This window comes from Amblyomma maculatum, chromosome 1 (genome assembly GCF_055883805.1).
Source record: "Amblyomma maculatum isolate TAMU_Amacu chromosome 1, ASM5588380v1, whole genome shotgun sequence".
NCBI classification, from domain to species: Eukaryota; Metazoa; Arthropoda; class Arachnida; order Ixodida; family Ixodidae; genus Amblyomma; species Amblyomma maculatum.
Window position 1 is genome coordinate 353234797 of NC_139344.1, and position 20002 is coordinate 353254798.

The 20002-nt window shown below is 43.9% G+C and overlaps 1 protein-coding gene across 1 annotated transcript; it reads right to left on the minus strand.

The window, feature by feature from the left end:
* Positions 1-547: 547 nt before the first annotated feature.
* Positions 548-19992, minus strand: LOC146207798 (glutamate receptor ionotropic, delta-2-like). The gene is made up of 10 exons (XM_084577660.1): positions 19946-19992; positions 17475-17621; positions 13852-13918; positions 12401-12501; positions 7808-7898; positions 5791-5949; positions 3237-3381; positions 2890-3107; positions 2297-2580; positions 548-978 (listed from the first exon to the last, which is right to left on the minus strand). Exons 1-10 carry the CDS (start codon positions 19990-19992, stop codon positions 654-656), a joined length of 1584 nt encoding a protein of 527 aa, XP_084433786.1. The 3' UTR covers positions 548-653.
* Positions 19993-20002: the final 10 nt, after the last annotated feature.

Genomic DNA, 20002 nt, shown 5'->3' on the forward strand with positions numbered 1-20002 from the left:
TCCCTAATCCTTTTGTGTGCTTCTATTCGTACAAAATAGCACAAAGTCGTATACTACCACGTTATAAGAAAAAACACCAGAGACAGATATAAGGCCTTGCTTTTACTAAGGTGTACGAACATGCATGTGTGGCCAAAAAGCAGCGTGTCTAACTCAGGATTCACGTTTCCTGCAAGGATGGATTGCAATCTCGCCCTTCCATCCCAAGGCAAAGTCCCAACTGAAACCAATTGCCATTGCAGCAATGTCACGCGATCTCGTGACTTCACTCAACCCCACAACCAGTTAGTTGACGGCCAATTCACCTGCCAGCTAGCATTCGCCAGAGGCGTGCCTCTTATTTTTCGCAAAGTACGCCGACGTGAATTATCAGGAGAATGCTAGCGTTACCTTAACATTAGTGAAGTCCCGAGCATGTGGGGATGTTATCACTGTTGTAAGTTTTGATCATTTTACAGTGTTTGTAATACCGGTGCTAATGTGGTTGTGCGTCGCATCGTCGGCGACCAATAGGAATTTCGACCAATAGGAAATAGCATACAGGCAATTTCACTGGACGAGACACTTAACGTTATAGCATTAAAAAGTGCTTCTCCGGGGATCGAGAATGCGTAAAGGCTCAAGCAGTTGCAACAGTTGGAGCACTGTATGCACTAAACCACAGGGCTGGGTGCCTGAGCGCCACACTGTCGGTATCTGTGCGCATTTCGCCTAGCAGCGATACGTGCGAGCCTGTAACGATGATTTTTCTCTGTCTGGTGAACGCACAGCTCCAGCAGGAACACCATTAGCGAGAGCCCAGCCATTATGACCCATAAAGCGAACATCGCAGTCATGTCGTCGTAGCTAAGCTCCTTGAAAGACAGCTCGCTGGATTTCGGCCTGCCGGCTGCTTGCATTGCTTCACAGTCGTGCCATTCTTTCATGCCGTCGTGCAACCACTTGAGGTGCAATCCTGATTCCATGATGGCCCTCATCCTGCGAAGAAGATGGAAAATTGACGCAATATGGCATTTTTGTAATAAAAAGTGCAAAAAAGGCTTCAGAAATATTTTTTTTAAACACACCGCTTATCAAACGGGGCAGGGGGCTGTTATGAGCAGGAACGCTACTGCAGGTATATGTTTGTTTTCGTTGAATTTTTTAACAGATGGAGTGAGACAAGAATGTCATCAGCATGATATAGGTTAGGTAAACATGAACTTTTTTTTGTTTGCATCCTTTAAGTAGCTGAAATCGTGTGTCTTCCATCTTTTATCTTCAATTTTTCCAAACTGCATAACGCTTGGAGTGTCTTCATTTAATTCCGACTATTGTACTCTCGCACATTACACTACGCTTCCGAGGTTCTGTTACATTCCACGTTACATTTTGAGATGTATCCGAGAGGATGAAAGCTAGTTTTTTATATCTCGCATCGTTAAATGTGGTTATTCACAGTAAAGCTTGCGCACGAAATCTTTCTATTTCGCCGCTCTCCGACTGCAACTGCTGCTTCGCCCATGAACTGGACGCAAAATGAATCACCCCTACTCAATTTATTCTGCGTTAAATAAATTTGATGAACGCAAAATTCGGTTGACGAAAAAAGGCCGTAATGTAAAGTTTAAATTATCCTTTCAGCCATTCAAAGAAAGGTCTGAAGAATGCAGAACGTTCAGTATAATTTTCTTCAACTTGGTAAAATACTTTCCCCTCTTAAAAGAACAATAAAGAAAGCTGTGGGGAGCCTTAGTTCGCACTCCTGGCCAATGTTTCAACCAACATATAGTGGAAACATACGATTGGCTTGCGAACTTACGCTTCCTCTCAACCTTTGTTCAGTTCTCTTTCATAGTGTCTAGCCTTCGTCCTCCTCTAGTCCCATCCTTAGCTCCTCTTGCCTCCGTAGAATAATATTTTCTTGCCCACAAATGTCAAATATTTCTATGCGTCTTGCCTGTATAAAAACACGACTATATACTAGCGGTAATATATTTGTGCGTTACAAAAGTAGCTTAATGCGAAATATGTTTGATAAACAAGTAGCATGAGCGTGCTTTACGTAAAGGGTGCTATCCAAACCTTTGTTTTTTATCCTTTATGTGCCTTGCTTTATCCTTTATGAGAGAAGTTTGTACAGCTGCTAACTACCCTGATGTGTTAGGGAGGTGGCCATAGCAATTTCTTTTCTTTTTTTGCCTAATTCAGCTGTACTGTTGAGTTACACCTGTGTGCTTCCACATGTGAGACTACGTGCACCCACCCGGTGTGAAAGGAAATTCCCTCAGGAGGTCGGGCTAAAGGGAAAACTCACTTTCGATGAATCCTACGTTCAAGATCTGGGGGTATCTTCTTAGAGTAGACCATAGACACGAAGCGTGTGAACAGAAGATCAGGGGCGACGTAAAGCCTTCCTCCGGTGAGCCGACACTGCTTGGCCAGCATGTACAGGGTAACAGTCCTGTCACTGATGATGACGGCTTGGCCCCTGTACAGTTGCTCCATGGCTTGTTCAGAAAACATTTCAGTTATGAACACCGGTCCTCCGTAGCGATACACCTGACGTGTCAGTGCTTTTAGAAGTGGTCTTGAAGATGTCTGAAGCACAAGAGCAAGAGCACATTGAAATATACTTGATATATTCAGGGAAATAATAGCAGACGTATTGAAGGACTTAGTGCTTACCGCGCACTGCGTGGACATTAATACTCAGAGGAATATTATGCACACTTTATAAAATAGAAGTGTCACGCTTACCGCGTGCAACTTTGAGGATAGAAGACATTTTTAGAGAACATATCTTAGTAAACATTCCATACCGAAGAGCTAATGCCTGAAAAGGAGTCATTCTTCCCGGCTTCCAACACACCAACAGTGACACAATCAGGTTTCTAAACAAGCTCTTACCCTAACGTACGCTTCGAAGGCGGTGTCCCTCCACATGATGGGCCGTATGCTGGGGTGCGATGTAATGTCCTCCGCTGACCGGAATCGCGGCGGCTCGCTCTTGATTGCCATGCTTGCCTTGAGCTGGCCAGCGAAGCCGTTGGTGAGCACCAATACGGTCAGCCACCAGATCGAGAAGAGAAGCCGACCGGCGTGTGTCCTGGCCTGAAACGGGTGTCCTGCAGTACCAGAGGCAGACCGGCATAATGACTCACGATGTATGCTCCTTTGTATTTTTATCGGTTTTAAGGCAAACATATAGTAATAAAGGTGACCACAAAATGTCGGTTGTAAAGATTCTAGCTTACCTTCATAAGAGAAAGAACGGAGAATGTCCCAGGTGTTGTCGTAAATCTCAAGAGCGATGGAGTTTGTGTTCCTAATTCTCCTCGTTTCGATGAAAGCGAGAGCCGCAGACACGAGTGGAATGCAGGCGACAAGGAGAGCCCACACCTGTGTCAAATCGAGGCATGACATATAGATAGAAACTTTACCAATGTTTTGTTACCCCTCCCCTCGCCCTTCCAATAGGCAAATGGCAGCATAGAGCGCAGCAGTGGTCATGACCATTCAAGCCTTTCAACATAAAGAGCAACTCCTTGCGTCCTAGAACTGTGTGCCCTACCGGAGGAAAACATTCGCTAAACGAGGAATTAAATAAAACATTTCATCTAAGGTGTTGACGACATGGTGTAAAACAGTCCTATATTGCTGTAACACTATTAAGATATTAACCTTTTTGAAACAATTGTCAAATAAATAAGTACTTGGGGGCATTCGTTCGCCTGAGTCGCACGCAAACAGGACAATACCTACTGCGACAACTCCGTCTCAATCCACCCATCGCCACCCCAGCAAGTGCTACACCTTTCATGATCTCTCCGGGCACGCAGGATCACATATACCAGAAGCCCCTACCACGCAACATGGCCGCTTGCCTTTATCAGGGAAGGCGGAAAGTTAGAGCCAGCTATTACACCAAAAGATACCGCAACCGCTCTGATATCCTCTATGTCGACGCGGCAGGGAATTCTAAAGTAGGATTTTTCACTGCAGTTGCTGCCTACGAAGATGGCAGAGTGGGGGCCGCCGCCACTATCCGAACTAATGGCTCTAACATCCTGGGAGGCTGCTTTGCGGACAGCATCACACCGCCGGTCAGAAATTGCTGGTAGATCGGGCTCGATGTGAAGCAAAAGCCCGTGGACTCCTGGACTAGTAGGGGACCACCCTGGAAGACTTTTTTTTTATTAAATAAAGTCGTTTCCATCCATCCATCCACTTGCGTAAAGAAATAATGCAATAGCGTAGGGGCGTACATGAGACACATCTTTCTCGAATATTCTAGGGCCTTTCATCAAATTAATTAAATTTGATGGGTTGTATCACCGAGACCCCTTTGTACAGCAATTAATTTGTATTTTCTCTCAAGATGTCTGTTAACTCGAACCACTGTACTAATACAACCCTTTAATCCGTCTTAGTTCGTGTTCCTACACACCACAATCCCAACACTTACTGGGGATTACTGAGGGAACAGTTGACCGACTGCTTCTTCCACCGACTCATCTTTCTTATTCCCAAATTCAATGGAACAACTCAATCTCTATTTTGGAGGAGAAGGGGGAAGTGGCTTCTGTCAAGTCATGCGGCTTTACCCGTTTTTTAAGGTGTCCTTAGCCTGCAGGGAAATTTTTGAGGTGTTTAAGTTTAGGGGAACCGCTCACTTTTGGGGGGGGGGGGGGGGGGGGGGGGAGAGGAGGAAGGAGTCATCGGCCTATTTTCGAATTCATTGCCATAATGGCCAGCCAATTATTGGTCGGCGAGTTTTGTGACGTAACGAGACCTAATGGCATGTTGGGAGCTGTCCGGGCTCCTCCGGAGATATGGGAGAGTGAGTTGAGAATCGAATTCGCCAGCATTCTTATGTCCCGTGCCAGACGAGCTACTCTAGACTATAGAGACATTACTCTATAGGCTATAGAAGCACTTATACACATACATGCACCTTTCTTCGGATTGGTTAAAGCACTGATATAGATATATGCCAGGCGACCTTGATATAGTGTACTAGCTTAGAACTGTGTGCTAATGGGCATGCGTGAGATAAGAGTCATAAAAAGAAATAATTACCAGGCGAGCAGCAAATTGCATGTACGTATGCAATGTTCCTCACGAAGAGCCCTCGGCAGGAGCCATTAACACCACCGCGTCAGCCCCTAAAGGTGGCGTTTAAGCGCCCTTCATTTACCAGCCTAATTTTTCTGCCGTTGTACTGTGGCATTGAAATGTAAGTTAAAGCACTACAGGTGGCCATAATTTATCCGGAACAGTCATGCATGGCACATTGTCCTCTCTTCTTTGAGTCCCCCTTCGTCTCTTCCCTAATGACGCGAGTGGTATTGCTTATTGTTTCCCTCAGTGCTGCCGAACTGTGATACATGGCTGAGCAAGAATATTGCACCGACATTCTTTGAACTACTCGCAGTGATAATCTTTGCTTTGCATACCCAGAGCCACGCATGTTACCCATTGGATGCCAAGTTTTAATCCTAATAGTATTGATGATTCGTTTTACTAATGTGGCGGGAATGAAATTTAGGATGCCTTTCCCATTTTTTACAAACCGCTGTTTATAACAATTCAGGTAATGATTAAGGGTGGTTACATCCATCCGTGCTGCCCAGATTCAATCTTTCTTCTCCGGCATCCTTTCCATGGTTGCTGTCCTCTTTTTCTTTCCAAAGCTGCCAGTGGACTATTTTTTTCCTCGCGCTGCTCGCTCGCTGCGCATTGCGCGGGCGGCTCGTTAACAGTATGTGCAATTCAAAGTTGTGTCCAAAGCAATGCTACCTGACCTACCTCCCACTCGAATACGAACAAGTAGCTGAATACGTTGATGGAGGGCTCTCCGGCAACTGCGATGAGTCCGCATTCGCTGGCGTAGAGGAAGGGCCCGTAAGCGGACACATGGGTTCGGTCTTCACGCAGGAGCATTGGAGAGGCGGCCAAGTCTACATCCTGTTAGTAGCGGAAAGCAAAGAAAGAAGCATACAGTATCGTGGCCCTACTCACTGATCGGCACTCGCAAACAATCTTAATGCGTGTTGACGTCCTTTATAAAATGGTTGCATAGGACGACATTCTACATTGTTCAAACCCGAGGCCTGCAGGTAGTTGTAACATAAAAGCGAACGCATCCTCCGCAATAAGCTATGGTGTTTGTATCTTTAGTATGACAGTGACAGAGAATTTCTGCTGTTCTAATCAGTGTTTTTTTTTTTTTCTAGAGGCAATACGATATTTTCATCCTGAATTAGAGGTATAATACATGCATGGTTTTCTGTTTTGTCTAAACTGGCTAATTATTTTGTTGTAGCCACCTCGAGACGTCAGCTAGTCTTGCGTAGATTTTTTTTTTGTCACTCACGCCAATAGATATACGCATAACCACATAAGTGCACTCGAGTCTAATGAGCACCTTTGTCTAAATAAAGAAAACAACAACCAGAAGGCAGTGGCTTGACAGTGGAAATATGAATACTCATTTTTATTGATATTCGTTCTTACATATGCGTACGTACGTACGTACGTACATGCTACTTATTATTTACTTGGTTCACGAAGCTTAAGTTTCTTACCAACAACACCTTTAATAGTACCTGGTGGTTATCAAGAATGAGCAACTTACTTGGAACAGGAACTCAGCTGTGATGGCGAGCGCTCGTGGCTTTTGGCTTGCTCCGAGCTACTCATAATTATTTTTACTAATGCGAAAGAAATTATTTCCTCATGAACAGCGTGGAAACAGCATGTGAGCATAGCATGTCCTCATGAGCTCCCAATAATAATAACAAAAAACATGCTGTCCAAGCCAGGGATCGACCCATCATCCTTCTAATCCCCAGCTGAGCCAGCCCACAGACCACTACTTCACGGCAAATTTTTCTCTTCTTTGCCCGTTTTTCTCTTCTCTAGCATAACGACGCTGGAGGACGCTGAGACAAGGCCAGGAACAACAGTGGCATGCATGCTTGCATGCTTGTGTTATCTGTTTTGGGGTTTTTCTTGCTTTATGTGCGTGTTTTTGTTATGTTATTGTTTGCGACATTTGGTCAGTTTCTCGCTACGTTCAAAAGCAACTTTCCCCGCGTTAAGTGTCGTTTTCGTGGAAGCACCTCGCCTGAGTAACGCTCTCCGGCTCTCCACCTTCCCTACAGTTTCTGCAGTTCTCCCCTAGCCCTTAGTCTATGAAAGCTGTTTTGCTTTTCGTCCTTTCTACCTATTCGGTGATGTGTGTTCCTGCAAAGGCAGAGAGCGAGGATTTCCTCTTTCCATCTTTTTACAGTGATCAGAATGTGCGAGCTGATTCCCAATTTTTTCCTGAAAAAGGACGGTCCACCGTCCGAAACTGTCGGGTAAAGTAAGATCGGATAATCGGAAAAGTTAAGACATCCTTATATATTTTTTCTTCTTTTTAGTTATAGGTACTGTAAGCTTTTACAGGCTCATACAGGAGTGGGTCACGCGGCAAACAATGAACAATGAAAGAACAGCAATACAGAGAGAAGTATATATAATTTAAAGGAGCGAACAGTCTGTGAGTCGAAGGTGAACGTTTGAGGTTACTTTTTTTTTTCTTTTACGTTTGTGTTGATATTGACTAGAAAAGAGACTTATGGTGATTTTAGGGAGAAAGAATATTAATTGAAAAGCAGAAGGAAAAACAATGCGCCGTTGTTTTTCCTTCTGCTTTTCATTTAATATTCTTTCTCCCAAAAATCCCCATAAGTCTCTATTCGCCACCCTCAAACAAATATACACATCATTACAAAACAGGCGAGTACAGTCTGCTAGTCGGCAGTGCCATTGTACTTACTCCACGCTCGACGAGGCCCATGATGCCGTTGTAAGACCCATTCTCGAGGCGCACTCCAAAAGATAGCCGAGAGTCGTACACAATGTTGTAGCTGCCGAAAAAGATTCAAAAGGATATACAGTGAACCGCATGAATTGTCGACAAACGGTTTTAAACAACGCTCCCGCCATTACAAGTCTCGTGTCGCTGAAAACTCAACATTACCGCGAAAATGTAGAATTTTAGGTAATACGTCCCAATTATTTTTCATGCATATTACAGTCACTTCATGTAAGCGCGATGAATTTACTGAACGAGACAAAATAGTCGGCCTTGATGATCCCTAACCTAGAAAAACAAACAAATATCCACCACTTATACGTTAGCCCTGCTATAGCTCTCGCTCGCGTTATAGCTTTCTTACATTATCTCTGCTTAGGTACCGCTGCTAACTATAGTTAGCAGTGGTATACTGCACTGCTAACTATAGTTAGCAGTGGTTGACCGCTAGTATACTAGCGGTCAAGAGCTGCACAATATCCCGGAAAGCTGGATATGCATAACCTATTATCTAAACGCATGGCATCAACAACAATGGCAATAACACGCAGTTGGTTGACTGCTCCACTATTTGTTTAAATTACGTTCTTCCTCCCAAAGTGAGCGCACTACTGTTAAGTAATGCGTGATTATAGGCAAGAAAGTGATAAAAAATATGTCTTGGCCTCTTACACATTATACATTAAAATCTTTAATTAAGAGCACAAGTTTACAATTCGTGATATGTTTTCACTTCCACAAAACAGGTCCATAAAAGTGTTTTTCTAAGATTTCTTTAATTAATTTATAGAGTTAAATTTTGCTTCCAAGGGGTAATTTGCAGCGATTTTTTTATACCAAACATACTCAATGCCTTCCAGTTCCTCGCCCGACTCATTCTCTAGAAAAAAAGCGTAAATTTCTCTGGTTAGAAATATGCTGCTTTTCTTCAGCGCCCTCGGCGGTGTTTCCGCCAAGTGTAACAAAGCCTTGCAGAAGCCGCGTCCAAGCAATGTGAAATACAATGAGAGCATTGAGGTTTACCTGATCTAGTTAGCAGTAGTTTTCATTAACCAAAGTTAAGTATTGAATAAGGGCTGATTAATGACTAATTAGTTATTAGGTTGAGAATGAAAGTGTGTTGACAAACATCTACCTGCAATGCTTAAATTGAGATACAATCGAGGTGCTTCAATTAGTATCCTTAAAATAAAAGTATACCAGGTGAGCACCTGTTGGCTCATACATCGATCTCAATGAGCATACAAAACACTCTAGGAGAGTGCGCTAGAGAAAAAAGTGGATGTTGTTCTCACAGCCGCTTATCGGGGCGCTTAAGTTGCAGTGTTGTGATATGGCAGCTTTAACATATGTTAGTTGCCTCTCAGGGTCTCTCAAAAAACCTAGTTAACGTAAACGGTAGCTTGGTACAAGCACTTGCCGGCTACGTTTGCAGACAATCTACAATTTTCGGAATGACGCTTTAATTCTGATGCAAATTAGTAAACAATCAGTTAGGTTCATTTTACTAATTAATTATTTTTGGACGAAAAAACAACACAATGCGCAATGCAACTCTTCATGCCCTCACTTGGTTTCACTGGCTTAGGATACATCCCGGTTTTAAATTTTGAATTAGATTTAGAGGGAGACCCAAATTAGTCTCAATAATTTCGCCTTGAAACTGTTTTCTGATTTGTAAGGTTCGCAGGGTTTAATGTCCCATAGCCACTGAGGCCATGAGAGACGCTGTAGTAGAGGTCCCTGGAAATTTCGGCCAGCTGGGGTTCTTTTACGTGCACTGACATCGCACAGCAGACCTTTTCAAAATTGGCCAAAGGGCGCTGCCATATTGGAGACTGGGCTGTGCTCATAACACAGGAAAAAGCTGCGGATTCTCCTCCCACACCTGGTTCTCAGCCCAGTCAAACCGGTTTCTCCAAGGGTCGTGAAAAGGTCTCGTCCGTTTCGCCTCCATAGAAACGCAGCCGCCGGCGGTCGGGTTCGAACCCGGGTACTCAGGCACAGTAGTCGGGCATCTTAAACTCTGCGCCACAGCAGCAAGAAAACTGATTTCTGTTCATAGTCTAAAGAATTGACAGTCATTATTATGTTGTCCACCACTGCGATATCAAAGCTGTCATAATTATTATTATTATTATTATTATTATTATTATTATTATTATTATTATTATTATTATTATTATTATTATTATTATTATTATTATTATTATTATTATTATTATTATTATTATTATTATTATTCGTTCACAGGAAGGGAAAGGCGCAGTATCTGTCACACTTGTTTCTGTGGACAACTGAACCTCGCTGTAAGGGAAGGAGGAAGGTGGGAGTGAAATCGAAAAGAGAGAAAGGGGTGTGGTAGTGGCCGGCTCCGAAGAAATTTTGACCTCCTGGGATCTTTAACGTGCACTGACATCGTACAACACACGGACGCCTCTTCGTTTCGCCTTCATCGAAATGAGCCGCCGACGATAGGGTTGACCCCGGGTACTCCGACACAGTAGTTGGGCATCTTAACCACTGCACCACCGCGGCAGAGCACAGCAGCGTTTTGTGGTGACTGTTTCAGAGATCGGGGCACGGCATGGGACTATTATTTTCATTCCAGTTAGCCTCAAGTACTGGCTGTGTCAAAAGCTCACATACAATAGAGTCTGTATTGAGCATTTTATTCCTAACCCTAATGCGCCTGGGAAGGTAACGCCAACATCACAAGGGCGGACGATCCCTCTGCTACTATCTACAAACAGCTCGATACTCCGAGGTCAGATATGTTCTCCAGTACATGATTATCAATAAGACCATTTAGTCCCGAATCATTTTTTACGCATTCATTTTGCCTTCAAGACAATCAGTTCGAAGTATCATACCACTAAAATTAAGCCAATCATGTGCCTAGCAACGTGCATCTAATACCACCCCCGCCGTGGCGGAGCAGTGGTTAGGGTGATCGACTGCTGCGCTCAAGAATGTGCAATCGAATCCCGACCACGGCAGCTGCTTTTCGACGGTGGCGAAAAGCTATAGGCATGCGTGGGCTGTGCGATATCAGTGCACGTTAAAGAACCCTAGTTGGTCAAATATCCGGAGCTTTCCACTGCGGCGTCTCTTACAGCCTGAATCACTTTGAGATAATAAACCCCATAAACCAAACCACACCTAATACCCACCGCATTTCCGAAAATCGTTTGGAAGCAGACTTTTGCTGAATTCCACTGCGAATGAATTTTCTTCTTTCGTGCAAAGCACATGCTTCCACGAAAATTTCCAGCAGTGCCACGCAATACCTTGTATGCAGAAGGGGAATACTCATCGATATGATGGAGATCACGTACTTTTTGTGCACTAAAGGCACAAAAGCGTCCGTGAAGCATTTGCGTTTTTGTGCAGCGTTAGGGTTAGCGATACATGTTTATTTTTTGTTTCTCTTTATTTAACAAATCTGCAGGCCAGATTAGCCCAAGCAGGTTTTCGGTAGTGTGCAACGAAACACGTTATTCTGTATCGTGACGGTGTAGCTTAACTGTATTAATGAGCATGTAGTGTGCCAATCTTCGTCGTTATCGCAACTGCCAAGAATCGCGTACTGGCGCGCCCGAGGACGAAGAAGTTGGTCGCTGTCTTCGTGGTTCGCTACGCCTGACGCTCCCCTCAGGCGTAGCGAACCACGAAGACAGCGACCAACTTCTTCGTCCTCGGGCGCGCCAGTACGCGATTCTTGGCAGTTGCGATAACGACGAAGATTGGCACACTACATGCTCATTAATACAGTTAAGCTACACCGTCACGATACAGAATAACGTGTTTCGTTGCACACTACCGAAAACCTGCTTGGGCTAATCTGGCCTGCAGATTTGTTAAATAAAGAGAAACAAAAAAAAACAATAAACATGTATCGCTAACCGCAACGCTGCACAAAAACGCAAATGCTTCACGGACGCTTTTAGAGGAGAACGACAACAACAACAACGACGCTCCCCTCATCACAAAATCTAATATCTCTGCACCCGAACTCTTGGCCGATCCCCCTCTGTAGGGGGTATGTGCTATCAAATTAGAGGAGAACAATAACAACAATGCTCCCCTGCAAGTTCATCCTGAGCAGCTGGATCCATCTAGGTCACCTGAATGAACACACTTCTACAAGTAAGATAATACTGAATGTCGATCTTTCCCCTTCCTTGTGAATAAATATTGTGTTTCTGCGCCGGTGTTCTGGAGAATTCGATGAAAAATTGGCTAAGATTTGGGGTACAGTGCTTACACCTGAGTTTCTTCAGCGTTTTTCTTTTGTCTTTTTAATGACATATCGTAGCTCAACTATCCTTCCAACCGTCCTCACGTCATAAATAAGTAAAAAAAAGAAACAATAACCCTAATTCTGTTAGGAAATTTGGTCAATACCAGAAAATTTTTTTCTTGCTTACATTCGACTTTCAGCATTTTTTTTTTCGCTAATGTCTCTTTTCGTTGAGAAAACCAAAAGCTTTTAAGGAGCTTGGCAGTAGATCTTCATCAGAATGGAGACCCAGTTGCTCTCTGCTACCGCACCTGAATGGGACATAATCAGCCAGCGCCTGGAATATCATCCCGAAAATGCCAGCCACGTACACCTTTCCATTCCTGCGGCCTGCCATGTTGTACGGTGGAGCCTGCGAAAGTAAGAAATGCGGTACTGCACCCTTAGTTCGTTGAGAAGCAAGCTTACTCGTACATTCGCCCTCTAATTTATGGGCAACTACCTATTCTTATGTACACAAAGCAGAGAAGATGCATTGAAATGCGCTGAACATTCTACAGCTACGTGTTAAGTGACTGTCGCAACGGGTCAGATTTTGAAGGAGTGGTTATTTTTCAGTGCACTTTATCTGGGAAAACATTAAAACATTTGTCAGCAGTGACACTTATAAAACAAATTTTTGTTACACTCGCCTAATATCATTGATCATATGAATGTCGGCTGCTATACTGTAATAATTATTTCCCTCGCAGTCTCTTTTGAAAGTTACGTGTGCAGCACATACAGCATATTGTGACATCAGGTGACTGGGTTAGGCATTTAAACCGTCTGATTTCGGTCCGAGTGATTTAAAGTCAGCTCTTCAAAGTTCTTTGTGTGTGTGTGTGTGTGTGTGTGTGTGTGTGTGTGTGTGTGTGTGTGTGTGTGTGTGTGTGTGCGCGCGCGCGCGCGCGCGCGCGTGTGTGTGTGTGTGTGTGTGTGTGTGTGTGTGTGTGTGTGTGTGTGTGTGTGTGTGTGTGTGTGTGTGTGTGTGTGTGTGTGTGTGTGTGTGTGTGTGTGTGTGTGTGTGTGTGTGTGTGTGTGTGTGTGTGTGTGTGTGTGTGTGTGTGTGTGTGTGTGTGTGTGTGTGTGTGTGTGTGTGTGTGTGTGTGTGTGTGTGTGTGTGTGTGTGTGTGTAAAAGGGCAACGACGAAGAAATTTGTATTACATATATTATGTTTCATTTGTATATCTCTAACATAATGCTCTACTATAACGGGACTTCGCGGCCAATCGCATCATTTGGACTTAAGTTTTTAACCGGTTATCTATGCACTGAGTGTTTGAAATATCAGCTACTTACGGCAAATCTAGCAATATCTTTACCCTTCATCAAACTTTTAGTGGTCTAGGGAAATATGAAATTAAATATCTATTTTGCATTTTCAACAGCACGTGATACACCGGCAGAAATTCATGTCTCTCCTGAAATTTTTCGATGCAACGTCAGTGCATCGTGCGTGAACCCTTTTTATTGACGACATGCTACAATCCTTCGACACATTTCGAGCCATATGTAGCAACAATTCTTTCTATACCATAAATTTTCAAGCTTTGGACACCTAATTGCCCAAGCAATACAAAGACCATTGTTTTATTCAGCGCTCAGCGGAAGTGAAATGTTTTCAAAACCAACTAGAAAAATTAAACTGTAAGCCTTAAAAGTGTGGACTGTCCTCCCAATGAAGAACTGCGCAGAAGAGACAAATGAACTGGTACTCACGGTTGTAAAAGTCACTCGGAGGTGAGTAGCGTTCGAGGCCATCTTGAAGAGCACCTCGGACTCAAAACTGTAGACCGAAAAAGCAAAGATACCTGTACATACATGCACAAAACTTGGTTTGCGAAAGTAAACAGTCTTCCTCTTGCTCGTCAAGAGAATGGCTAACTACACGTTGTGTAAACTCAACAAAAGAAAACAGCACCACTATACAGGCTAATGGCCGCCATATACTCTCGTGCACTAAAAGGTATGCTTTGAGGAAACATTGGTTGATTAAAGCCTTGATTTTTGTGACCACAGCACAAAAAGAACACCGCACAAGTTACAGATTAGAGCAGATCGAACCCTGGAGAAGTACTTACTGTCCACTTCGCAACCGCGTACATGCGGGGTTGAAGTAACCCTTGACAAAGAAAAATAAATCGTAGCATGCCATAATATTCGCAAAGAAGAGGTTACCACCTCCGGTGCGAAAATTGGGAACGGCCTAGTAAGTTCCATTCTACCGTCTCGTGGGTTCGAATCACTCTAGCGGCGTGTTGATTCTTCTTCTTGTCATTTATTTATATTTCACTAAGAAAATATTACACTACTATATTATGTAACGGAACAAATTGAGGCACAATTACATGCTCTTTTCTGTATGAATTATCAAGCCCGTCACTCTCTTTACATATATCTGCTTAATAGCTTCTAAATATTCTGACTGTGTGAGCCTTGAGGCTGGAGCCAGCATAGGAGTGTTGTTTAAAAGCTCCCACTCTCCCTTCCCATCACATTCTAAGGGACATTCGCGGTAATAGAAGTATTACAGGGTAATGCATACTATGGACTATGGACCATATCAGCCTCCCTCGTCCGCTGATATGGACGAGGGAGGCGCTTATAAACACTCTCAAAGTTGCATTATATGCAGCAATACTTGCAAGGTAGAAGACTGAACTGCTACCCGGCCTATGGTAAGTACGAAATTGTGTGATTGAACCGCCTCTCTTTAACCCACCGCAGTGCCTAACACACAAAACCCCAGCAGGCAACCTTGGCCATTACCCATCAAGAATCTCAAAGTTGAAGGGCAAATGTGATCGCTTGACTCACGCGCGCTGTGAGGTCCGCGTTCTCAAGCTGTCTGCCTGACTCATGGGCACTACAAAAGTCATCAAGTTCTACCAAACCACTGGACCCCAGGTGACAATGGACTGGTTGGAAACGATAGGTGCGCATGCTCTAGCTCGAGGTTTCATCAACCGGGCGGCGCAACCATCAGCGCCACTTTCACGCATTTGCCTTCAACCTGTAACGAACGTCACGAAATCATTTAGCATCTTCAACGCAGACACCCCGCCCCCCCCCCCCCTACCCGTCGCCTCACAGGTGTATACAGACACCCCAGAAACACCACCGCCTGACTGCATACAAGCGAATACCTACCAAGCCTCTATAGACGACATCTCATGCACCCAACGTTATCCGCCGACATATGTGTCTAGTGCAAAGCCAGCCCCACTCTCTTCATACACACAAGTCTCCAGCATGTCCATCCAGCACTCTACTATCACAGAAGCGAAAGTGGCGGCGATCGTACTGGCCATTACCTACGGAGACGCGACCGAGAGCTGCACGTAATCACCGACTCACAAGCGGCGTGTCGGCTCCTCCTTGCAGGCAGAATACCTAAAAAATTATCTCGCTTCACAACTAACCCATTGGCTACAACCCCACAGCTCAAACATCAGATCACTTGGGTTCCGGGGCACTCTGGATTGGAAGGTAATGAGGTCGCGGATAGGCTAGCTCGAGGTCACACAAACCGAGCGGCCACTAATCCCGATCTCACAACCAGCATTCCTATCCCAGCGACTTACGGCGCGCGACTTAAGTACCTACGGGAACAACGTAGGATTTATCCCCCTCCACACAAGGGTGTAATGCACAAGAAATGCGGGAATGGAGACAGCTTCAAACCAACACTTACCCCAACCTACATCAATACAACATAATGTTCCCAGAACACTACACAGACATATGCCCTTGGTGCAATGACCAGCCCACCGCCTACCATGTCACATGGGGGTGCAGAGGCCCCAAACCTCCACACATAAACATGCACCATTCGGAGGCGCAGTGGGAGGCCACTCTGCAATGCTCTGATCTAGAGACCCATTGTAGGCTGGTAACTCAGGCAAGAGCGGCAGCCCGGGCCACTGGGGTCTTGAAATGAAGACTCCACTCACTGCCCCCCCCCCTTTTTTTTTCTTTTTCTTTTTGAAATAATGTTTTCTCGCTCTCTCTCTCTCTCTCTTCTATATTTCTTGGTGATTTAGGATCAAATCAACCAATCATCAGGCGCAATATATGTGTTTTGAGCAATGGGAGGCAGTGCTAACCAAAGATAATCTGGCGGGCCAACGGGTCCTTATACAACATGCCCACAGCATAGCTGGGACCAATGCAGACCTGGAATTAGGATCCCACCAATATAGTCAAGTAACGGCTATTTCTGCAATAGAGTTTTTTTATCCCCCTCCTTCCACAAATGGTACATTTTGTTTAGTTTTGTTTAACACTAGTGACGCCCAAGAGGCCGAGGCTCGCTCAGGTCGCCGAGTATATATACTTTTCTCTGGGGCGGATGGTGACGGCTATGCCGGTGCTATAATTTTGTTCAGGATAAATTTCAAACACTTTATATTAGATTAGCGACACACTTTTTTCCCTCTGGCAAGCGCCAAAGCCTGCAGCGTATAATAAAATTATGAAGCTCGATGTCGTTATCTAACTGAAACTGATTTTCAGATATTGATTAATGTTGGCATTTTGTTACGCCAGCAGGAAATGTGACCAAATGCTAGAACCCCTGAAAGAGACGAAGTAGACTAACGCCTAGAGTACGATACCGGAAACGATATCCAAAGATTGCTTCCCAAATCAGTAACCTTCTTTGGCAAACGTCGAAACGTTAAGGCAAAGAAATGCAAAAGCCAAATTTCATGGGCACGCTTCGCGGCATGCAGGCTTGTAAAGCATGTACGCATTACCTAAATTTCGAATGCACGTTAGAAAATTCGTGACCTGGAACTGGCACCATCTATGGTGTACTCTGAGATTAGGACAAGTCAAGAGCTTGATTTGCGGCTGTCGCTGCCAGCTCACTACTCGTGAAACAGCTGGTGTCACAAGCGCAAGACGAGGTACGCGTGCGGTTGCCGTTAGCGTCTACACTCACCATCTCATGCTGACTGGCATTCCTGTCTCTCTCGAATGATTTAACTGAAAGTTTCCCCTCACTACACGAGTGGCGGTATACGCACTCTGTTTAAGCTCGTATAACCGTTATTGCTGCTTTTCGTGGGGCTCATACAAGTGCTATTCTCTAAAAATGATTTCGTTAACCCAATGCGTTGTCAAAAATGGCTGATACAGTCTGCCCTCGTAGTGGCAACTGAAACACTGCAGGTCTAGCAAACATGAAAAATTTCAGGAACGAGCCATATTACGTTATCTATTCTGCTGAAGCACATTCTATATCAAGTTTTCTGTTCCCTAGCTGTGGTTCAAAATCTCTTTAGTCATGACCATTAAAACAAAGCATGCGACGCCTCTACAGACGAAGATGAACTCACCGCCACAGAAGTCGCAATGAGCTGCCAAGTATCCACTCCACATCGAACGCCTCTTCTGCCAAAAATCCCCTGACGGAAGACCACTGCTCCCTTGAAATGCAAATAGCTGGGTCGTACTCTGCAGGCGTATCTTCATGGACGTTTGTCCTGGTACGAAGTAATTGGAACTCGCATTGAGTCGAACTGAAAAACGCGATAATTTAAGGCTGCCTAATGGCACTAATTGTCTCGTTCATATCAAACTGCAGCTGGCATTTCTAAATGAAAACGCATTAACAGAAGCATAGGCATCACCAAATAACGAACTGCGCATGAAAGCGCTAGCCCAACTTCTTTGGCCACATAAATAGAACGTAGATGAAGTTTTAAAAGTGGCGGGATAAGGATAAGTAGGTCAATCTTCAGTCATTATGCAAAGTGAAATATTTTACCTCGGTTGAAAAAAAAAGATGAAATTTTGAATGTTGCGGGACGAGGATATGTAGGTCAATCTTCAGTCATTATGCAAAGTGAAATATTTTACCTCTGTTGATAAAAGAAGGCACAGCTTTAGAAAATTCAACGTTATCTTCCATCCTTCTGGAAATTACCTGCTTCATTATCTCGGAACAAAGACTGTAGCAAGAAGTGAGGTGAAAGAGTAAATGTTCGTTTCATGGTTTCAACTACAATTATTGTTCGAGTCCAGGCAGATTACAGGCATTATTACGCGGCTTACCTTCCCTCTATTTACCAATCAGCTGTCTTGCAATTATGTACATTTAATAATTTCCATTGCCTCATCGTGTCTCAGAGAGGCACGAAACGTAGAAAGCAGTGCGGTTATTGTAAGAGTGCAAATACCGCTATTTGCTTCACGGCCTTAATCACGCACCTATAGATGTCTGTTCCTGTTGCATTCATTGGAGTGGCTTTCTTAGAGATAAATGCATTTAGAGTGGAGCCGTAGTCCTCACACAGTCGCGGTTATTTGCTTTATATCACTTAGTCAATCGTTTTCCGTAAAGAGATATAATAAGAATGGGTGCCTATTGAACTACAGCCTACTTTAAGTACTACAAGAAAACGGGGCCGTAGTATCATAGTTTATAATGTTATGAATGCGTTAGAGCTGCGTATTTGCTGCTCACGTTGCGCGGAAATAACGTTGTTAATCTATTTGCGGTTAGAAGTTAATTATGCTGAAGTGCATGCAGTTAATTATGCTGAAGCTTTGATGCATGTTTTCAATCGTTCCATCCAATTTCACTGAGTTCACTTACAATTCTTCATATTAACATTCGAAGTATTCGAAAATATTGGAATCAATTTCTGGTAGTCGCACAAGACCTTTACCAAGTCGTAGACATATTTGCAATCACAGAGATAAATATTGCTGATCATAATACTTGCATGTTCAAGCTTCCAGGTTATACGGAGCATTTCCTTACCCGTCAAGTAGGTAAAGGTGGAGGAATTACTGTCTTCTTCAAAGATTCATTATCGGTTTCCCGTATTAGCATCTCCTTCAACGCTGCAGAAGCGATGGGATTTGAAATTTCATACTGCAACATCTCGAGTCACCTCCTCATCATATACCGCCCGCCGTCTGGAAACGTGCCTAATTTTATCACAGAACTGCATGACATTTGTAAACAAAGGTTCAGCCAAGGTAACCTATGCATAATGGGTGACTTGAATATAGATCTAATAAAGCCTGAGAGAGCGTCTGCGGAAAACTACCTAAATGCCCTTGCTGACCATGGTATAGAAGCACTACTTTCAGATCCTACTAGAGAAGAGTTCGTAAATAACAGTATGTCTAAAACTTGCATAGATCACGTTAATGTTCGCGCCTCGGACCTGTCTCACGCTATGGCAGCTGTCATTCAACAGAAATTAGCAGATCATTACTTTACATTATGCCGCGTTGCTAAGGTTGATTCTGCACAGAAACCCGATGATAGCAAATGCGTCATTACTCTCCTAGACCGAAAACTGTTTGACAGAAAGGTGTCATCCTTCGACTGGAACTCATTTCTATCAGGAAATAACAAAGATACGGCGTATGATAACTTCATTTTGGTTTTTAAAAATTTAAAGGAATCCTGCAAAAGAAGTATAATTACCAAAAAACGAAATAATAAATGTTACTGGCTTACACCTGACATTCTCGCAGCCATCAAAGAGAAAGAAGCCCTTTGGTCGAAATGCCGCGCTTCACCGAAAAATACAACCTTAAGAATTGAATTTCGGGTTGCTAGGAACAAAGTAACCGCTCTTCTTCGGTCCGCTAAAAGACGCTACTACGCTAGCCAGTTTCACAGTTGCCACCATGACGTGGCCAAAACGTGGGCTATCGTGAACGAACTACGTGGGCGTCAGCGTAGGCCTGTCAAGGACGCAATAGAGCTTAGTTTTGGTCACTTGACGGCATCTTTGGCAAATGATTTTAATAACTTTTTTTCTAAGGAACAGCGCATTACGCTTGCCGCATCACGTCCGCCGTTACTTCCTTCTTCTGTGGCTGACTCGGCATTTCTTCCACC

Bases quoted from the DNA above. Each gene is read 5' to 3' on its own strand.
- LOC146207798 (XM_084577660.1), bottom strand. From the start codon at position 19,992: ATGCCGAGTCAGCCACAGAAGAAGGAAGTAACGGCGGACGTGATGCG. The intron at 7,899-12,400 runs GTGCGGTAGCAG...CTTTTTCGGCAG, and splicing joins GCTGATTATGTCCCATTCAG to CTACAACATTGTGTACGACT. The intron at 979-2,296 runs GTGAGTTTTCCC...TCTTCTTCGCAG, and splicing joins GAACGTAGGATTCATCGAAA to GATGAGGGCCATCATGGAAT.